Below are 18,947 nucleotides of genomic sequence, written 5' to 3'. Positions count from 1 at the left end.
TAATGAATTCATGTGATGCTTAGATTTAATTTTTAATTTTTTTTAAAAAAATAAAGGTACATATCATTATATATATAATGTATATATATTGACATTATGATCCCCTATTTAAGATTAATTTTTTTTAATTAATTATTATAAATCTTTTTTTTAGAAATTTTTTAATTCGTAATATATATAAAAATAAATAAAATATATAATTATAAATATATTTTTTTTTAATATGAATAACATTATTGAGTAAACAGAAATAAAATGTGAAAAAATTTCTGGTTAAAAAATAATTTGTTTTAATAGGTTTTAATTTTTTTTTTTTTTTTTTTTTTTTTTTCTCATATGTTGTGTACATATATATATATGTATATATGTTTTAATTTTTTTTTTTTTTTTTTTTTTAATATAAAGAATTTATTCGAATTAAAATTATTTGTTTGATTGTTTTAAAGAAAAAATGGAAAAGGTAATTAGTATGAGAGAAATAATTACAAATACAAGAAAAATAAAATTACATGAAAATTTTTTAGAAGATTGTAATCTAAAAGATATATTTTATAACGGACTAGAAGCAGTAAATTGCGCATATAATGATTACGTAAATATAAAGACATGGCTTTTTGTCATATCTGAAAAATTATTTTCAAATGATTATGAAGAATTAGCATATGTTGCTTGTGATGCATTAAAAGTTTTATTATGTAATAATAGATTTTTAAATGTAATTATTTTTAAATTGTTAAAAAAAAATTTAGAAAAAGATGTTTTAAAAATAATGGGAATATGTTGTTTAACAGTTGCTTCTAGAATGCAACAAATAAATGAAACAACATGTTTTAAGGAAATTTTAGAAATGTCAAATTTAAAAAATAAAATAAATGAATTTAATATAAGACAGATAGAAATAGATGTTTTTGTTTCATTGGCTCACTCAGGTTTTTGTTTTGAAAAAATTGTAACACCAGTTAATGAATTAAATAAAATTATGAATTTCTTAGAAAGTTACAAAAATTTATTTGAAAACAATTTTCATTTATTTAAATCTTCAAGTAATTTAATGCTCAGAATTATTTATTGTATGGTTCCAGTATTCAATATGAATATATATAATTATTCTATTGTCAATTATGTTTTAAGATTATTTATTAAAGATAATGAAATATATAAATATATTTTTGAAAATTTAAAAAAAAATTATTATGATAAAGAAATTATTGATATATCAAATTTTCAAAACCATATGATTAATATTATTAACGCTTTCAAAAATACCTCCATTTTTTCTGCAAAGGATTCAATCTTAAATAAACCAGACACTATTGAATTATTTGAAGAAATCAATAAAAGAATAGAATGTCAATGGAAAAATAGTTAAGGAAAAAAAAAATAAATTGAATTTTAATAAAGATATAATATAAATATTTGATATTGAGAAAAACCTTTTTTGTTATTAAATTTTAAAAATAGGCAAAAAAAAAAAAAAAAAAAAAAAAAAAATGGTTTTTAAATAAAAATACTTTATATGTTAAAAGGAAGAACCTTTTTAAATAGAATAAAATGAAAGAAAATTCTCTTTTATTGTAATTAAATAAGATTTTGTCTACTCATAAATTATTTTTTTAATATACACTTTTATTCAGATATTTTTTAATTTTTTTATTATTTTTTTTTTTTTTTTTTTAATAATTATTATTATAAATATTAATATTAAATTTTAATAAAAATATATATATATATATATATACTAATATTAAAAAAAAAAAAAAAAATACTCATATAAATAATACATATATACATATATATGTGTTTATACTTAAGAATTATATGGTTTATTAATTATTTCTTTTTGTTCTTAAAATTTATCTTGATATTTAATCCTAGTTTTTAATTTTTTATTTTTGTTTTCAGCATTAAAATAATTTTTTATAAAAATATATTTAAACATTGAAAATTTTTTGTAAAAAACAATAGAAAAACTTTATTAAATTTTTAGAATTTATTATAAAATAATGAATTATGAAAAAAAATAAAAAAAAACATTTAAACAATTAATCAATGTATTTCATTAAAAATTGTTTAATATTTAAAAAAAAAAAAAAAAGAAATTTACAGAAAGTTTAAACAAGATTATTATATTTTTATAATTGTTATAGAATTATAATATTTTATTTTTCATTTTATTTAATTTTTTGTAGCATCTTCAAATTTAAAATAAAAACTTATTTGAAGATCAATCTTTAAAATATAAAATTATTTTTTGAAAATTTTTTATATTTTTAATTTTGATTTATTTTAAATATAATATTTACAATTTTTTTCAGCAATTTTATTTTCTCTTAATAATAAAAATTTGTATATAAAATATGACAATTTTTAGATTCTTAAAATTTTTTTAAAAAAAAAAACATTAAGTGTATATTATATATACAATGATGGAGAATAAAAAAAATATTGATAACATAAATAATATTCAAATTTTTATAGATTTGATTGAAAACAATAAAAACATATTTACATGTATTCAATGTAGCAACATCAATTCGTATGAAACTTATAATAATATTTTACAATTTATAAAAGTAGATTTAAATATATATACATGTATTGTTGATATTGTAAGCATATATAATTCTGAAAATATTCCAAAACTTTTAAAAGAAATATTCTTAGATTTCATAAAATATATTAAAAGAAATAAAATTTATAAATCTGTTTTTTTTCTACCATATTTTGATGAATGGGTTATTTCAATAAAACAGAGAAAAAGTGTAAACTTAGCTGAAGAATATGATGAGGAAAAAGTCAAAAGAAAAGATATTAATATGCATATTTATAACACATTTTGTTATTTAAAAAATAGTTTACTGAAAAATTTAAATAAAAATTATTGCGTTAAATTTATTGGTTTTCATAAAACTAATGATATATTTGATCTATATGATGATTTGTTTGATTATAAAATTAATATTGATTATTTTAATAATACATATATTCTTTATTATATCAATATAAATAAAAGAATTAATCTTTGTTATAAGGAAAATAACTTATCTATAAATTTAATATATAAAATATTAAGTGATAGATTAGATTTTGTAAATGGTGATATAAATATGTTCAAGTGTTTTTTTAAATACTATTTTAAATTTCTTAATTTTAAAAAAAACAAAGAAAATAAGCAAAAAAAGAAATTGGGATTTGAAAGAATAAATGAAAATAAAGTTGAAAAATATATATTTGTAAAAAAAAATTTTAAATTGTTAAATTTTTTAATCTCTTTAAAGGATTTTAAGTATCTCAAGAAATACAAATATATACTAAGTGAAAAAAAAAAAAAAAAAATATGCATTTTTCTTTATAGTTGTAGAGCTAATAATATTTTAAAACATATATGTACAAATTATTATACGTCTATTTTTATAAAAGATTATATAAACACTTTTCTTAAAAAACATATAAAATTATCTAAAAATGTTAATTATTCAAAAAATAATAATAAAATTTATAACATAAATAAAAACACAAATAATATTGATTATTGTAGAAAAAGCAATTTTAATAATGATAAACACAATAATAGTACTATTAATGGAAACAATATGTATCCATGTAATCTTATAAGCAATTGTGGTGTAAATATAAACCACAAAGATATAAAATATATGAAATTTAGTAAATTAAAAGAAATTAGAAAGCAGTTTATACTAAAAAATGATTATCAAAATAACCATTATAATATCTATAATTCAGATAAAAAAAATTATATTCACTTTTATTTCAGTAAAATTAATATTCCTAATACTTTATTAATATATGGAGAAAATGGTGTAGGAAAAAGTACATTAATTAAATTCCTTATTCATATAATTTCTTCAAATTATAAAAGCTTATTTATTGATAAAAGAAAAATTTGTAAAAGTAACAATATAAAAAATGAATATATAAGCGAAAATATTCAACCCATTTTTACTAAGACCATTCATAAAAGTAATTATATTAATAACAAAAAATATTTTAAGTATTATTCTCAATTAAAAAAAATTCATCTTATAGCAAAAAAAAAATTTTTTTATAAATTTAAAAATGTGCGAATAATTCCATTCGAAAATCATCTTTTAATAAATAAAACAATTGGTGAAAATAGCAGATATATAAAAAAAGTTTTTTTAATGGCTTTAAGAAATCAACCGTCCATAATTATTTTTGACAATATTGATATATTTCTTGAAAAAAATAAGAATTATAAAGGTTTCGAAGATGATCAAAATGAAGATGTTTACAAAAATATTTATATTTTATTAATACATTACATGAGTATTTATTTAAATAAATCTAATAAAATCAAATTTATTGCAGCAACCAATATAAATCCATATTTTTTTAAATTTTCCTTCTTGAATAGGATAAAAAAAATAATATTTATTTCATAAAAAAATTCTTTTTTCTTTTTAATTTATATTGAAATGTATATAATGTAAAATGTACATAATAGTATGATTAATAGCTAATCTACATTCGTACATAATTACTGTGCAGTTTCTTAATACTAATATTTTATTAATTTTTTAAAACATTATATTAGAATATTTTATGTACAATAGAAAAATATATATATATATAATAACTTTAATTTTTTTTTTTTTTTTTTTTTTTAAAGGGATAAATTTATGAACTTTTAAATTAATTTTGATAAAAAAAAAAATATAAGGATTATTTTATAGTATTTAATGTTTTGTAATATGAATTGCTAAATCAAGAATACGATTTGAATATCCCCATTCGTTATCATACCATGCAATTAATTTGAAAAAATTTTCATTTAATGCTAAGCCAGCTTTTACATCAAAAATTGATGACCTACTATCATGTACGAAATCTTGAGATACAACTTCATCTTCTACATATCCTAATATTCCTTTTAATTCCCCATCAGCTGCTTTTTTGATTTCACTTACAATATCTTCATATTTGGCAGATTTTTGTAATCTGCATACTAAATCTACAACTGATACATCTGCAACAGGAACTCTAAAAGCAACACCTGTTAACTTTCCATTTAATTCTGGTAAAACTTTACCTACTGCCTTTGCTGCTCCTGTAGAAGCTGGAATAATATTAGTTAAAGCACATCTTCCAGCTCTCCAATCTTTTCCTCCTTTTGATGGTCCATCTACTACTAATTGATTAGATGTTGATGCATGAACAGTTGTCATTAAACCTTCAATAATTCCAAATTTTTCATGCAATACTTTAGCAATTGGTGCTAAGCAGTTTGTTGTACAAGATGCATTAGAAACAATAAGTTCTTTTGGGTTGTATTTTTCATGATTAATTCCCATAACATAAATTGGTGTGTCATCTTTTGGAGGTGCTGACATAACAACTTTTTTTGCTCCACCTTTAATATGAGCACCTGCTAATTCTTTTGTTAAAAATACACCAGTTGATTCACATACAACATCTATGTTATATTTACCCCAAGGAATTTGAGCTGGATCTCTTTCATTGTGTACATTAATCTTTTTTCCATTTACATATAAATTTTTATCATCAGTTTTGATTTCACAAGGAAACTTTCCATGAACTGAATCATACTTTAATAAGTAAGCAAGGTGTGCTATATCCATAAATGGGTCATTAATAGCAACAACTTCCTAAAAAAAAAAAAAAAAATCACCATGCAACATTTAAAAAGTGTATATATATATAAAATTTAATAAATGTATATTAAAATTTATACATATTTCTCATTTAAATGTTACTATTAATGTACTCTATCATTTTATATATGTATTTTTTTATATATAATAATGTATCTTAAATATATATAAGGCTATTAAATAATATGAAGCATTTATGCCTTTTTTATATAAGTAATAATTCTAATATATGAATATATGTGTATCATTTTTTTTCTTTAATCAAGTAAAAAGCTAACAATATCTTTGTTTCCATAAGAAGCTCTAAATACTAAACGTCCAATACGTCCAAATCCATTAATTCCAAGCTTTGTTACTGCCATATTTAATTCAAATTAATTATGAATAAAATGAAAATTATATTTAATTAATGAATTATAAAATTTCTATTAAGAATTGCAAAAAAGAAATATTTATATATAAAAATAAAAAAAAAAATTTGAAATATGTAAATAAATTTTTAAATAATAAATAAAAAAATTATTAAAGATGAAATTATTTTTTTTATAATATTTAAATTTGAATTTCACTTAAAAATTAAGTGTTTTTGTATTTCAAAGGCATATATTCCGAACTTTTTAAGAAATTTAAAAAAAAAAAAAAATATAATACGCTCACATATATAAATACAAGCAATATATATATATATATATATATATATGTATTTTTATATCTAGTTATTGCATTATTGCGACATGCATGTGTGCAAATATAAATTTTTTTTTATTATTTCTTTTTATCTAAATTTACCTTTTTTATTTTTTTTTTTCCATGTAAGCGTACAATTTTTTCTTTTTTTCAAGGTTTGTGTTTTATAAAAGTTTTATTCATATATAAAAATTATTTAGTTATTAAATGAAAAAAAAAAAAAAAAAAGAGAGATCTATAAAAGTAAAAATGGATGTTATATATAAGGAGACAATATTTATAGATGTAAGGTGGTTATTTGCGATACCAAGTAAAAAATTTTATTTTAATTATAAATTATGCTCTTCATTTAATTTTTTGGATAAAAGGGATACATAAAATGAATAAATTTTATACCACATGCATAAATAATTATAAAGTATAAATACTTTTAGCTCATTTAAAAGAACTCACTAAAAAAAATATGTGAATTTCAGTAAAATTTAAACCTTGAGAAGTATATAAATTGGTATAAACTTAAAATAATTTTATGTAAATGTTAATTTTATAAACTACTAAAATATAATATTTTTTTTAATACTTAATAATTTTAATATATTTTTCTTTACTGATATTGTAATATTGAAATAAAATAAATTTACATAAGATTTCAAAAGGTTTTAACTATTCTTATGATACATGGTATTTTTCTAATATAATAAAAGTTTTAAAGTTACTTCTTTTTGATAAAATTGCCTATATGCATTTTACATAAGAACAATTTTTTTATAGTTTTTCTTTATATTTTTAAAATTATTTCTATAAAAAAAGTGTGAATTATTATTAATAATATTTTTAATCTTTGAACATTTAACTAATTTTTTTTTTAGAGAACTTTAAGCTAAAATTTTATATGTTGGAAGAATTAAAAAATAAATTACAACTTATAAATATAGGAATACAAATTTCTTTTTATTTTTCATTGTGAAGATGTATTTTAAGTAAAATTATAGTATGTTTGTGTATTATTTATAATTATGAATGATATAATAAAAAAAGTTAAAAAGTATTTACATTATATTTGTGAAATATTATGAAAAAATATATATTTTTTGTTAACACAAAGTACAATAAATTAGGATTATTAAAAATTTATAAATAAGATACGTTTGTCACAGTTTTCCTGTATGTCATTTTATTTTAATGTAAAATATTCATCATTATTATTTTTTAGGTGTTATTTAATGATATTATTTTAAAAATTTTTTATTTCATATTAGACATTAAAATATTCAATGTATATAGTAGATCATATGGCTTAAAAAGCATATATATTATTTATACATTTTTATTTTAATTTATTATGTTTTATTTAAAATATATGAAACCACACCTTGTATATAAAAAAAATTCAAATACATAAGTAAATTAAGGGAATTTTAAAAAAAATTAAGGAAAATAGCATCCTAGAAAAATAAAGAAAATTAAATACATTTCAAAAAACTTCAATTATTTATATTCTGACATTTTTTTCTCATTTTCTAATAAAAAATATTTAAAAAATCCGTTGCATGGATACTGGAATTTATTACCATTATAATCTTTTGCTTACAAAAAAATAAAATGTATTTATAACATATATAATCTCTAAACACTAGTTTAAAAATATTATCTTATTTTAATAATATTATTAGGAAACTTTTCATTTTACTTTTTTATAAAATAATTTTCAAACTTTATACTTCAAATATGTATTAAATAACCAGTAATTTTTTAAATTACACATTATTAAATAAAAAAAAACATAATTTCATAAAAACAACAAATATACAAATAAACATATGTATAAATATTTCACTACTATGTTGAAATATTTCAATGTTTTTATTCTTTTATTTTTCATTATACGTTCTTAGAATTCATTTTATTTTATTACAAGTTTTTCATATTTTGACTATATATTTTTGCAATGATCATATATATATATATATTTCATATTAATATTTTTATAATTTATAATTTCAATAAATTTAATTAAAAAAATTAAAAATGAAAATACTAATTAAGGAACTAAAATAACAAATCATTCAGCATAAAACTTTTTATTTTTTTTTTTTATATATAAAAAGTTTTTTAATATTTTAAATAATAATAAAACTTATAAAATAAATAAAATTTTGTAAAAATTATATACATATTTTTTTTTATTTTAATAATCTTTCAATATGTTAAATTACACAAGAATAAACTTTATAAATTACAATTGTTCCGTTTTACTAGAAACTTTTTTGATAATTTATTTTATATTTTTTTAATGCAGATTAAAATATTTACTGATAATTTTAATTAAAATAAAAGAAAATTTTTTTTCTAGCATAATTATGAAATGAATAAAAATTAAATTTTACACTGCTTTGAAAACAAACAATAAACATTTTGAAATATAAAATTTATAAAATTTTTTTTTTTTTTTTGATAAAAAAATTTATAAAAAAATTCACTTTGTTAATATTTATATATATATACATGTACAATTTAAAAAAAAAAAAAAGAAAAAGTGATTGTTATGAATGTATGAAAAAAGATATAATTAAATACATATAGATTTATCTAAATAAAAATTCATAAATTTGAATAGCTATAAGCATTTAAATGATAAATTTAATTACAATATAAATTAATTAAATTTATTATTTATCGTTACTTTTTTGATTAAAAGTATTAAAGGCCTAAAAAAATATGGCCGGTGGTGGAGCATTGAATAATTTATTTCCAGGATACAAGGATAAAATATGGTTAAAACTTCCTTATCAGGTAAATATAAAATGACATTAAATTTCTTTTGAAATATTTGAAGAAATTATAAAAATAAATTTAAAAATTTATATAGTTCATCATTAAACCATGCTATATAGTTTTTATTTTTATTTTTATTTTTCATTAAATAATATATATATATGTATGTATATATATATATATATTTATATATATATTTATATATATATTTATATATATATTTATATATATATTTATATATATATTTATATGTACATGTGCATACAAAAATTCCAATAAAAATTTTAATTTTTTTTAGTTTCGAGTATATTTAATAAAATCATGGAATAAGGAATTTGAAAGAAATATATCAAAAGCGAAAATAAAAAATAATAGAATAAAAAATTTAAATTTCTACATATTAGATAAATTAAAACCCAATGATAGTTATAAAAATAGTCACACAGATTATAAAAGACAGATTTGTAGAGGAACCTTAGAAGAAGGATGTGACTTTTACTTACCAGATAAAAAAAGTCAGGATAGATTGAAAAATCATTTAGAACCATATACCGATGAAGAAAATGAAAATAGAAAAAATTTTAAATATTTAAATTTAAAATATTATTTACTATGTGCATTTGGTTTTACTATCATACACAATTCTTTTCAATCAAGACCAGTTGCATGGTGTATGGATTCAGAACCACCACATCCTCCACATTATCCATTTTGGTTTAAATCACTTTTTCATTCTCATGATATACCAAGTGTAAGAAGAGGTTTTGAGGTTTATAGGCAAATTTGTGCAACATGTCATTCGATGGAACAGTTACAATTTCGTCATTTAGTTAATGAAGTTTATCCTGAGAACAGAGTAAAACAAATAGCAGCATCTTATGATATAGTAGATGGCCCTGATGATAAAGGAGAGATGTTTACAAGACCAGGCATTTTAACAGATTCTTTTCCAAAACCATATCCAAATGATGAGGCAGCAAGATATGCAAATGGAGGAGCTGTACCACCAGATTTATCAGTTATAACATCAGCTAGACATAATGGACCAGATTATTTATTTGCATTGTTAACAGGTTATCGTGATCCACCACAAGGAGTTGTATTAAGACCTGGCTTGTATTACAACACATATTTTCCTGGTGGATCTATATCTATGCCACCACCACTTCAAGATGATATGATTGAATATGAAGATGGGACACCATGTAATGTTTCTCAAATGGCGAAAGATGTAGTAAACTTTTTATGTTGGGCAACGGAACCTACACATGATGAAAGAAAATTAACAGCACTAAAATTAATTTGTGGTGCTTTTGTTGCAATGGTATTAATGACTGTATGGCAAAGATTTTTTTGGACAGTTTATGCTACCAGAAGAATTGATTTTGGAAAAGTAAAATATCTATAAGAATTATCTACGTAGGATAAAAAAAAAAAAAAAAAAAAGATTTTTTTTATTTACTCATATTCATATATATATATATATATATTTCTTTAAATATATTAATTTAAAGGAAAAGAATAATTATTAGAAGTAATAATAAAATTATATATAAATTAAAAATACTATTTATAATTATTTTTATTACTTTATATAATGTTAATTTATAACTCTGATTAAGTTTTCTATTCTTTTATAAAGTATAATTCCATAAAAATAGAATCATTTTAGGATTTAAAAAAATTAATGAAGATTAACAAATTATGGAGATATCATTTTATAAATTTAATATTTTTTTCAAAAATCCTTCCCAAATAATTTTATATATTTTTATTTTTAAAATAATTTTTATCTTTTTATAATTTAATAGTAATTTTTTATTAAAAAGTATTTGATATAAGTGTAAAAAAAAAAAAAATTTGTTTGTTATTTTTCTTATTTTCTTTTTTTTTTTTTTTTTTTTTTTTTTTTTTATATTATAAAATATATATTATGTTTTCTTTTATGTGTTTAAATATACTATTTTTATTTTTTTTTTTTTTTTTAAGTTTTATATTATATATTCATTTTATAAAATTAGTTTAAGTAAAAATCTATAACATGAGCATAATGCTTTTTATCTTTAAAGCAATATAAATGCAATTTTTTTTTTTGATACGTTATAAAAACATTTATATTGAAATACAACTAGAAATTAAAAGAATCTAATTATATATATATATATAATTAATTTAAAAGTGAAAGACAAATTAAGTTGTAAACATTTTATCACAACTTTTTGTTAATGCCCTTTTTAATATTTTTAACATTTTAGAGAATAATGTGTGTAAATGAAATTCTTATTTTTAAATGAGATAATTTTTTATGACTTTTTTAAATGTTTCTATAGTTTCATAAAATATTTTATCCTATATGAAGAATATAAATAAAATAACTTTTATATTAATCCATTCTTTTATAAAAAAAAAAATATCTAAATTATTTTAATATACTTTATCAATTTTTTAATGTATAGTAATTTAAAAATAAAAAAAAAAAGTATAAGTTACAACTATGAAAAATATGTTTTTTTGGAATATATAGTTGTAATGTATTTCTTTTTTAATTCATTTATTTTTTTTTTTTTTTTTTTATACCTTTTATTCTATTGAATGTGAATATATATATTTTTTTTTAATTATTATTCGATTGTTATGTATATATATATTATATACATTTAATTTAAAGTATTTTTATTTCTTTTTTGATTCTATGAATAAGTATTTTCTTGTAATATTCTCATAATATATTTATATTTACTAACAGTTTTTAAGTAAAGTTGGGTAGTTTATTCTAAAATGCACATTAATACATAGTAATGATTTTCAATATTCTATGGATATTAAAATGATATTAATCATATATTGTTTTTTTTTATTTGTACACAGAAGAAAAATATTTAATCTATCAAAAGTAAATATAATAATCATAAAAAAAAATATATAAAAACTTTATATTAACTATTAAAATTAAATAATCTGATATAATAATTATAAATCAAAAATAGTTCAATATATATACAGCTTAATGTAAAGAAAAAAAAAAATATGCACATACAACCAAAATTAAACCTTTATTAAAATGTATAAAAAATGAATTTTATTCAAGAAATTTGATTCTTATATACAGAAAAAAAAGTAAAAGAATGTTTGTTAGCAAAGTAAACATTCAGTAATGAAATGAAATTTTACATTGTAAAAAGAAATTAGTGGAAAATTTCCAAAATATTTCTTTATATATTATATTATAAGAATATTCTTTTTTATTAATATAACTCACAAACAAATAAATATAATTTTTAAAGTATCAAATAAATAATATGAAAAATAAAAAAAAAAAAAATCTTTATTTTTCACTTTTATTATCTACTTTAAAAAATTAAGGATTTTTATTTTACTTACACATTATTTATTTTTTTTTTTTTAAAATATGAGAAAAACATATCAAACTCTGTTATTAATTAATAGTTAAATGTTAATATGAAGTAAATAATTTTATAATTTTTATTTTTGAAATTAAAAAAATTAGTAGCATTGTGAATTTTATATTTTAATCATATATACGTTTTTTAAGGTAGCATTAGTTTTACTTTAACATGTTTAACGAATATAAATTATCTCATAATAGTTTTTTTCTAAATTAAGTGATATTTTTCTAATACTAATAATTTATTTGTTCTTTTTTTTTTTTTTTTTTTTTTAATGAGAGAGAGGATTAAGCTGGGTAAGTTATTTATTATTAGTAAAAATTGATATTTTTATATTTTAAAAAAAATGTCTAAATTTTATTTTAACATTATTCAAATGTTCAAAAAAAAAATTTTTTTATAAAATATGGATTATATGGAAAAAGTAGAATTATGAAGAAGGAACAAGTAGTAATAATAGTAATCATAAAATAAAAAAAAAAAAAGGATGGAATAATGACAAGGATAAATGAAATACAAATATATATAATTAATTATAACTTAAAAATTGAAATAATAAAAATAAAGATAATAATAAAATATAGAAATGTAGAATTTTATGGAGAAAAAAAAAAGAGAATAAATGGCAGTGCATTAAGCATATAATAGAATTGTAAAAAAATAACTTCTTTAAGAAATAAAATAAGAAAAAAAAAAAAAAAAGAAAAAATATTGAAAATAATTTAAAAATTGAACAAAATAAAGAAATATATTTATATAATATTTAAGAGAATATTAAAAATTTATAAAAATGCATTATATATATTAAACATAATTATCAAGCTGTTCTTTTCGAGCACAAATAGAACGAAAATTGTAAAAAGTAGAATATAAAGAATATATTATCATAAAAACACATAAAGCTATAGATATCAAAAACATATGTCCATTTGAGAACAAAATAAAACTTTTAAATTGCTCATAAGTATTTTTATTTAATAATACCCAATAAAAATCATTGTAATCATTTTTTTTGAACTCATTATAAATTTTGGATCCTTCATTAAAATCTTCAATTAAAATATACCCAATTAAACAACAAAAAAAAAATAAAAATAAAAATATAAATCCCATAAATAACTTAAATAAACGTTCACAAAAACACTGAGAAAAAATTAAAAAAAATATTAAGATCAAACTAAAAATGTATAATATTAGTCCTATTATGGAAAAAAAAAAAATTCCACTGCAAACAAAAATGCATGCCAAAGTAATTAAGTAGGACATAGAAGGAACATAGCTAAAAAAAAAAAAAAAAAATAAAATTTACATATATATATGTAGAAGATAAAATAATTAAGAATTTACAATATTTTAAGTAAAAATTTACAGGATTAATAATGATTTATTATTTGAACAATTAAAAAGTATATAAAGAAATTATATATATATATATATATACATAATTAAATAATTACATAAATTAATAATTAATTATAGAAATAAATATATTGTTACATTAAAGTTATTGACATAGAACTTTCTGTTGTTAAAGTTGCTCCCTTATGAATATAAATAAAAGACATTAGTAACAAAACAGAAGATACAATAAGTATATTTCTTTTTTTCAAATCATCTATATATTCTTCTAATTTTGCATTTTTATTTTTTAATTTTACTCCTTTTATTTTATCAATTGAATCTAAATATATTTTTATTATTTGATTATCTTGCTTTACTAACTCATATTTTAATGTGTTAAAAAGTGACTTATTATAGGCATTAACAATTTTCTGAAAATTGTCTGTAAAACTTTTTATTTTCTGAGAGTTTGTAATAAAAGCAGCAGTGTTGGTTTCTAAAAATTTATAAAAATTATCATATACATCAAAATTTAAATGAACACTTTTTAATTTATCATATAACTCTAATAAAGTATTTTCTAAAAGTTTTTTATAAGCAGTATCTTCAGAAACTCTTATATCTTTAAAACTTTTTACTAAATCTTCTTTAGTTAAGGTTTTTAATAGCATTTCTTTTTTCTTTTCTAGAAAAGATTGACGATCTTTTATCATTTCTAAAACTTTCGATGCATCAAAAGATGATGTATCAGGAAATTTATCAAATGGATCAATATGAGATGGATGTGCATCTTTTTCTGCCATAATAACATCACTACTAATACCCAAGTTATTTATTTTATTAAGTATCATGTAATCAGGATGAAATTTAAGAGCATCCATTATTCCTATAATTTTCAATGAAATGTTTTTACTTATTGAAGTGGTATAAACACCAGAAGAAAATAAAAATAAAGAAACAATAAAAGAACTTAAATAAATTGGCCGTAAAAGAGGCTTATATACAAAATGCCCTAAAATAGAAAATAATAACAAAACTAATGCACCAATTAAATTATAAATGCTTAAATAATAAATCATTTTATATTCTCCATCTTGTATATTTTTATTATATATAGTAAGTTCATCTTCATTCATGAAATATAATAAAAACATAGAAGAACAAAAAATTAAACTAATTCCTTTTGACCAAGTTCCTATTGCTGTATTTTCAAATCCTCCTTTTTTTTCATGATTACAAAACATACACATACTTTAAAAAATATAAATAAATTATAAAAAATAAAAAAAAGCAAAATTTGAAAAGAATTCTATCTATAAGAAAATATACATATATATATATATATATATATATGTATTAATTTTATTTTTTATTTCTATTATTTTTATTATAATGTGTATATTTTTTCTTTTTTTGTATATAGTATAATCAAATTATTATTACTTTCTTTTTAGTATATTTCTTACTGTCTTATTTTCATTTTCTAATAATTTATATAAAATGAATTTTTCTATATTACACATTATATATATATATATATATCTTTAATAATTAATTTTCTTATATTCATACTTTTATGTTTTTTTTTTTCCCCCTTTTTATATCAAAAAATATTTTCCTCAGTATAATATTTATATATATATTTTATTTTTCTATTTATATAATTAATTAATTTATAATATATTTTTGATTTTTTTTTTTAGTTATAAAAAGACAAAATAAAAAATAAATGAATTATAAAAAATAAAAATTTATATGAAAAAAAAAAAAAAAAATAATTTATTTTTACTAAAAAGAAATGTCTAAATTATAAATAAATAAGAATATAAAAGAATAAATATAAAAATGAAAATATGAAATAAAAATGAAATAAAGAACATATTTTAGTTAGTAATGAACCTTTTTTGTAGACAAATTTTATGTAATATATGTATATATTTATATTTATATATATATATATAACATATTTCATATTATTTTATTATTCTAGATTTTAATTATTTTATTTATTCATATAGTAGAAATATAAAATTATAATAAAAAATTGTAAAAGGTTTAAGAAATCACAAAATTAATATTCTAATTTACCATATGTGTATATATATATTATTTTTAATAAATCATACGAATTTAAAAAATAGAAACATTTAATTAAAATTTCATTTTTAATTTATGAGAAATTTTAAGTCGCTACAGATTCTATAAGAACTTTTTATTTGAAATCATATTATAGATATATAAATAATAAACAAAAAAATGGAATGTAATTTTTTTATATCTTGTTCATATATTAATACATTTTATTTATCTTTTTTTTTTTTTTTTTTTTTTTGTAAATAATAAATATAAACAAGCTGTTAATTATTTGTAGTACCACGAGAAGTTATTAAATGGTTGCAATACTTAAATTTATCTCATTCTTTTAAAAACATAAAAAGTGCTAGCAATGGAATTATCATTTCAGAAATAATAAACATATATATACCGCAAGTATTTTATTTTTTAAATTAAATTATTTTTCTTTATTTAGCTTTTTTTTTTTTAATTTTTATCTTCTTTTATAAAATTTTATGAAATACACTTTTTTTTTTTTTTTTTTTTGAAAAGAGTATTAATATGAATAGTTTAGAAAATGGTTATAGCAAAGAGATAAAAAAAAAAAATTGGTTGATCATAAAAAGAACTTTAACAAGTTTAAATATTTCGTTTGATGAAACATCTATAATTAATTCAGACAAAAGTAAAAAGATGTGTTATTTTATAAAAAAGAGAAAAAAATATACATTTTATGTTTTTTTATATTTTCAGACGAGATAATTAGTTTGTTTATTCAATTATACGAATATTTTAATCAAAAAAAAAATCAAAAAGAACATAATTGTATAAAAGAAGAAGATAACAAATTAAAAATTCCGTCCTTCGCTAGATCTACGATAACTCAGAAAGTCCGGTGAGTTGCAAATCTTTCATTTTTATATAAATTGTTTTTTTAGCATATTTTCATTATTTTATTTTTTTTTTTTTTAAATATATAAATATATATTTGCTTTTATTTTTTTCATATATGTAAATATTTTTATTTATTCTTTTATTTATGTAAATATAATTTATATATTAATATTATTAACTTATAGAGAAAGTAATGTTCATGATATAATAGATGAGAAAAGAAAACTTATTTGTACATATGAATTAATTGAACAAGAAGAATATGTAACTCACAATTATATATATATATTTTTTTTTTTCTCATATATAGTATTTTTAATATTGTGTTGAATTTTTGGTTAGAAAAACAAAATATAAAAATTATATTTAAATTAATATTCTTTTTTATTAGAATAAAGCATTGATAAAGGAAAAAGAAAGAGAAGAAAAAGAAAATAAAAACAAAAATAAAAAATTGAGTCTAAATGATATAACTTTATTTAATGAACTAGAAAAAAGTAGTAGCATTATAACGATAAATGATGTTAGAAATTATGAAGATTATACTGACATAAAAACTGTAATAACTATAAAGAATAATATAAATAATATTTATAATAAAAAAGCCTAAAAAAAAAATTTATTAAATAAATAAAATTAAAATGTTATAAGTTAAAAAAAAATAAAACAAAATAAAATAAATTCATAGATTGATAAATAGATAGATTAAAAAAAATAATAAATAAATAAATTAATTAATATATGCTTAACTAAATATATTTAAAAAAAAAATAAATATCAATATAAAAATATATTAATATACAAACAAAAATATAAAAAAAAAAAAAAAAAAAAAATTAAAATAAATAAAAGAATTATTGAATAAGTAAAATAATTTTTCTTAAATACGCCTAATAAATAGAAAATTATTATAATTATGTATTTTTAAATATAATTCAAAAGAATTACTTGAAATTATGAAAATCTAAAGAAATATTATTTTGTTTATTTATATATATTTATTTTAGCTAGATTCATTTGTAAAAAGTAAAAATAACATAGAACCCTTAACATTGATGAGGTAATGGAAAAACAAAAAAATAAAATAATAAATAAATATAGAAAATATATTTTTACTAACATAAAATTAAAAGTATTAAATTGTTCTTTTTCTTATTGTCTTATATTGTTTCTTTTAAATTAATTAGAAGCTTAAAAGAATTAAATGAAAATGAAAAGCAGAAAATGCCTAAAAAATATTATGAAGGTTAAAATACTTTAAAATATTTGAAAAATATTAATTAAAAATCAAATAAATCATAAAATATATACATATAATTTACATAAGTATAATATATTTTTTTTTTTTTTTTTTTTTTTAAGATGAAAATATAGATGAAATAATATTTGATATATTATCAGAAAACATTTCTGATTATGAGATAGAAAAATCAGATAAAAAATATTTTATAAGTTGCAATAGAAAAATGAATAGTTTATATAGATTTTCTAATCTTTATATTTATGATGATGAAAATATAAATAATTTATATGAAAAATTTTATATCATATGTCTTCTAAAAAAATACGGTTATAATTTAATTTAAACAATCTTCTTCTTTTTTAAATTAATAGAACAATTCGTTTGAATGAAAATGAAATTCTTTTTTTTTTTTTTCTTTTATTTAGAATTAATAAGCAGAATATTAGATCAATTAAAACTTTTTAATGAAAATTTTAATTTGATTATATCTCTAAAAGCTCATCAATTTTATCATTTGTGGAAACTATTTTTTCCTGGTTTCTGAAAAAAACGGAAAATAAAAATTTGTATTCATTCTTTAGTTAATTTAATATAAATTCATATTTTTAATAATATTTTATTTTTATATATTAACATGTTTTTTTTACACATAAATTTATTTATATTAAGTTGTAACCAGCTCCAAATGTGATAATGAAATTTCTACTATTATTATGAAATATTTAACACAGCTTTTAATTTATCTAAAAATAGATGATATCACAACTAAAGAAGTAAAATAATAAATAGATTAATAAATATACATTTTTAAATTATTATATAAAATTTCTTTTTATACCATTTAATCAAAAACAACATTTTTTTTTTTTTTTTTTTTTTTTTTTTTTTTTT

The 18,947-nt window shown here is 16.9% G+C and overlaps 6 protein-coding genes across 6 annotated transcripts in view; 4 read left to right on the top strand and 2 right to left on the bottom strand.

The window, feature by feature from the left end:
• Positions 1–451: 451 nt before the first annotated feature.
• On the top strand, positions 452–1,369 carry PGAL8A_00222400 (conserved Plasmodium protein, unknown function; the record flags this gene model as incomplete). Its single annotated transcript, XM_028670939.1, has 1 exon — positions 452–1,369. The coding sequence occupies one exon, from the start codon at positions 452–454 to the stop codon at positions 1,367–1,369; it is 918 nt and encodes a 305-aa protein (XP_028527642.1).
• Positions 1,370–2,426: 1,057 nt separating this feature from the next.
• On the top strand, positions 2,427–4,424 carry PGAL8A_00222300 (conserved Plasmodium protein, unknown function; the record flags this gene model as incomplete). Its single annotated transcript, XM_028670938.1, has 1 exon — positions 2,427–4,424. The coding sequence occupies one exon, from the start codon at positions 2,427–2,429 to the stop codon at positions 4,422–4,424; it is 1,998 nt and encodes a 665-aa protein (XP_028527641.1).
• Positions 4,425–4,718: 294 nt separating this feature from the next.
• GAPDH (glyceraldehyde-3-phosphate dehydrogenase, putative) lies at positions 4,719–6,016 on the bottom strand (the record flags this gene model as incomplete). The annotated part of the gene is made up of 2 exons (XM_028670937.1): positions 4,719–5,648; positions 5,933–6,016. 2 exons carry the CDS (start codon positions 6,014–6,016, stop codon positions 4,719–4,721), a joined length of 1,014 nt encoding a protein of 337 aa, XP_028527640.1.
• A 3,043-nt stretch (positions 6,017–9,059) lies between these two features.
• PGAL8A_00222100 (cytochrome c1 precursor, putative) lies at positions 9,060–10,524 on the top strand (the record flags this gene model as incomplete). The annotated part of the gene is made up of 2 exons (XM_028670936.1): positions 9,060–9,134; positions 9,415–10,524. The coding sequence occupies 2 exons, from the start codon at positions 9,060–9,062 to the stop codon at positions 10,522–10,524; spliced, it is 1,185 nt and encodes a 394-aa protein (XP_028527639.1).
• Positions 10,525–13,327: 2,803 nt separating this feature from the next.
• On the bottom strand, positions 13,328–15,114 carry PGAL8A_00222000 (conserved Plasmodium protein, unknown function; the record flags this gene model as incomplete). Its single annotated transcript, XM_028670935.1, has 2 exons — positions 13,328–13,802; positions 14,021–15,114. The coding sequence occupies 2 exons, from the start codon at positions 15,112–15,114 to the stop codon at positions 13,328–13,330; spliced, it is 1,569 nt and encodes a 522-aa protein (XP_028527638.1).
• A 1,006-nt stretch (positions 15,115–16,120) lies between these two features.
• The window catches only part of PGAL8A_00221900 (conserved Plasmodium protein, unknown function), a gene marked incomplete at both ends in the record, with an annotated part of 6,352 nt that continues 3,525 nt past the window's right edge, over positions 16,121–18,947 (top strand). The window contains 11 exons of the mRNA XM_028670934.1: positions 16,121–16,127; positions 16,236–16,354; positions 16,472–16,604; positions 16,673–16,814; positions 16,999–17,077; positions 17,205–17,372; positions 17,821–17,873; positions 18,001–18,059; positions 18,188–18,382; positions 18,482–18,592; positions 18,726–18,829. Coding sequence (XP_028527637.1) covers positions 16,121–16,127; positions 16,236–16,354; positions 16,472–16,604; positions 16,673–16,814; positions 16,999–17,077; positions 17,205–17,372; positions 17,821–17,873; positions 18,001–18,059; positions 18,188–18,382; positions 18,482–18,592; positions 18,726–18,829 — 1,170 coding nt within the window. The remainder of the gene's footprint in view (positions 16,128–16,235; positions 16,355–16,471; positions 16,605–16,672; positions 16,815–16,998; positions 17,078–17,204; positions 17,373–17,820; positions 17,874–18,000; positions 18,060–18,187; positions 18,383–18,481; positions 18,593–18,725; positions 18,830–18,947) is intronic.

This window comes from Plasmodium gallinaceum, assembly GCF_900005855.1.
Source record: "Plasmodium gallinaceum strain 8A genome assembly, contig: PGAL8A_v1_76, whole genome shotgun sequence".
Taxonomy (NCBI): Eukaryota; Apicomplexa; class Aconoidasida; order Haemosporida; family Plasmodiidae; genus Plasmodium; species Plasmodium gallinaceum.
This window is presented reverse-complemented; position numbering and strand designations above follow the sequence as displayed.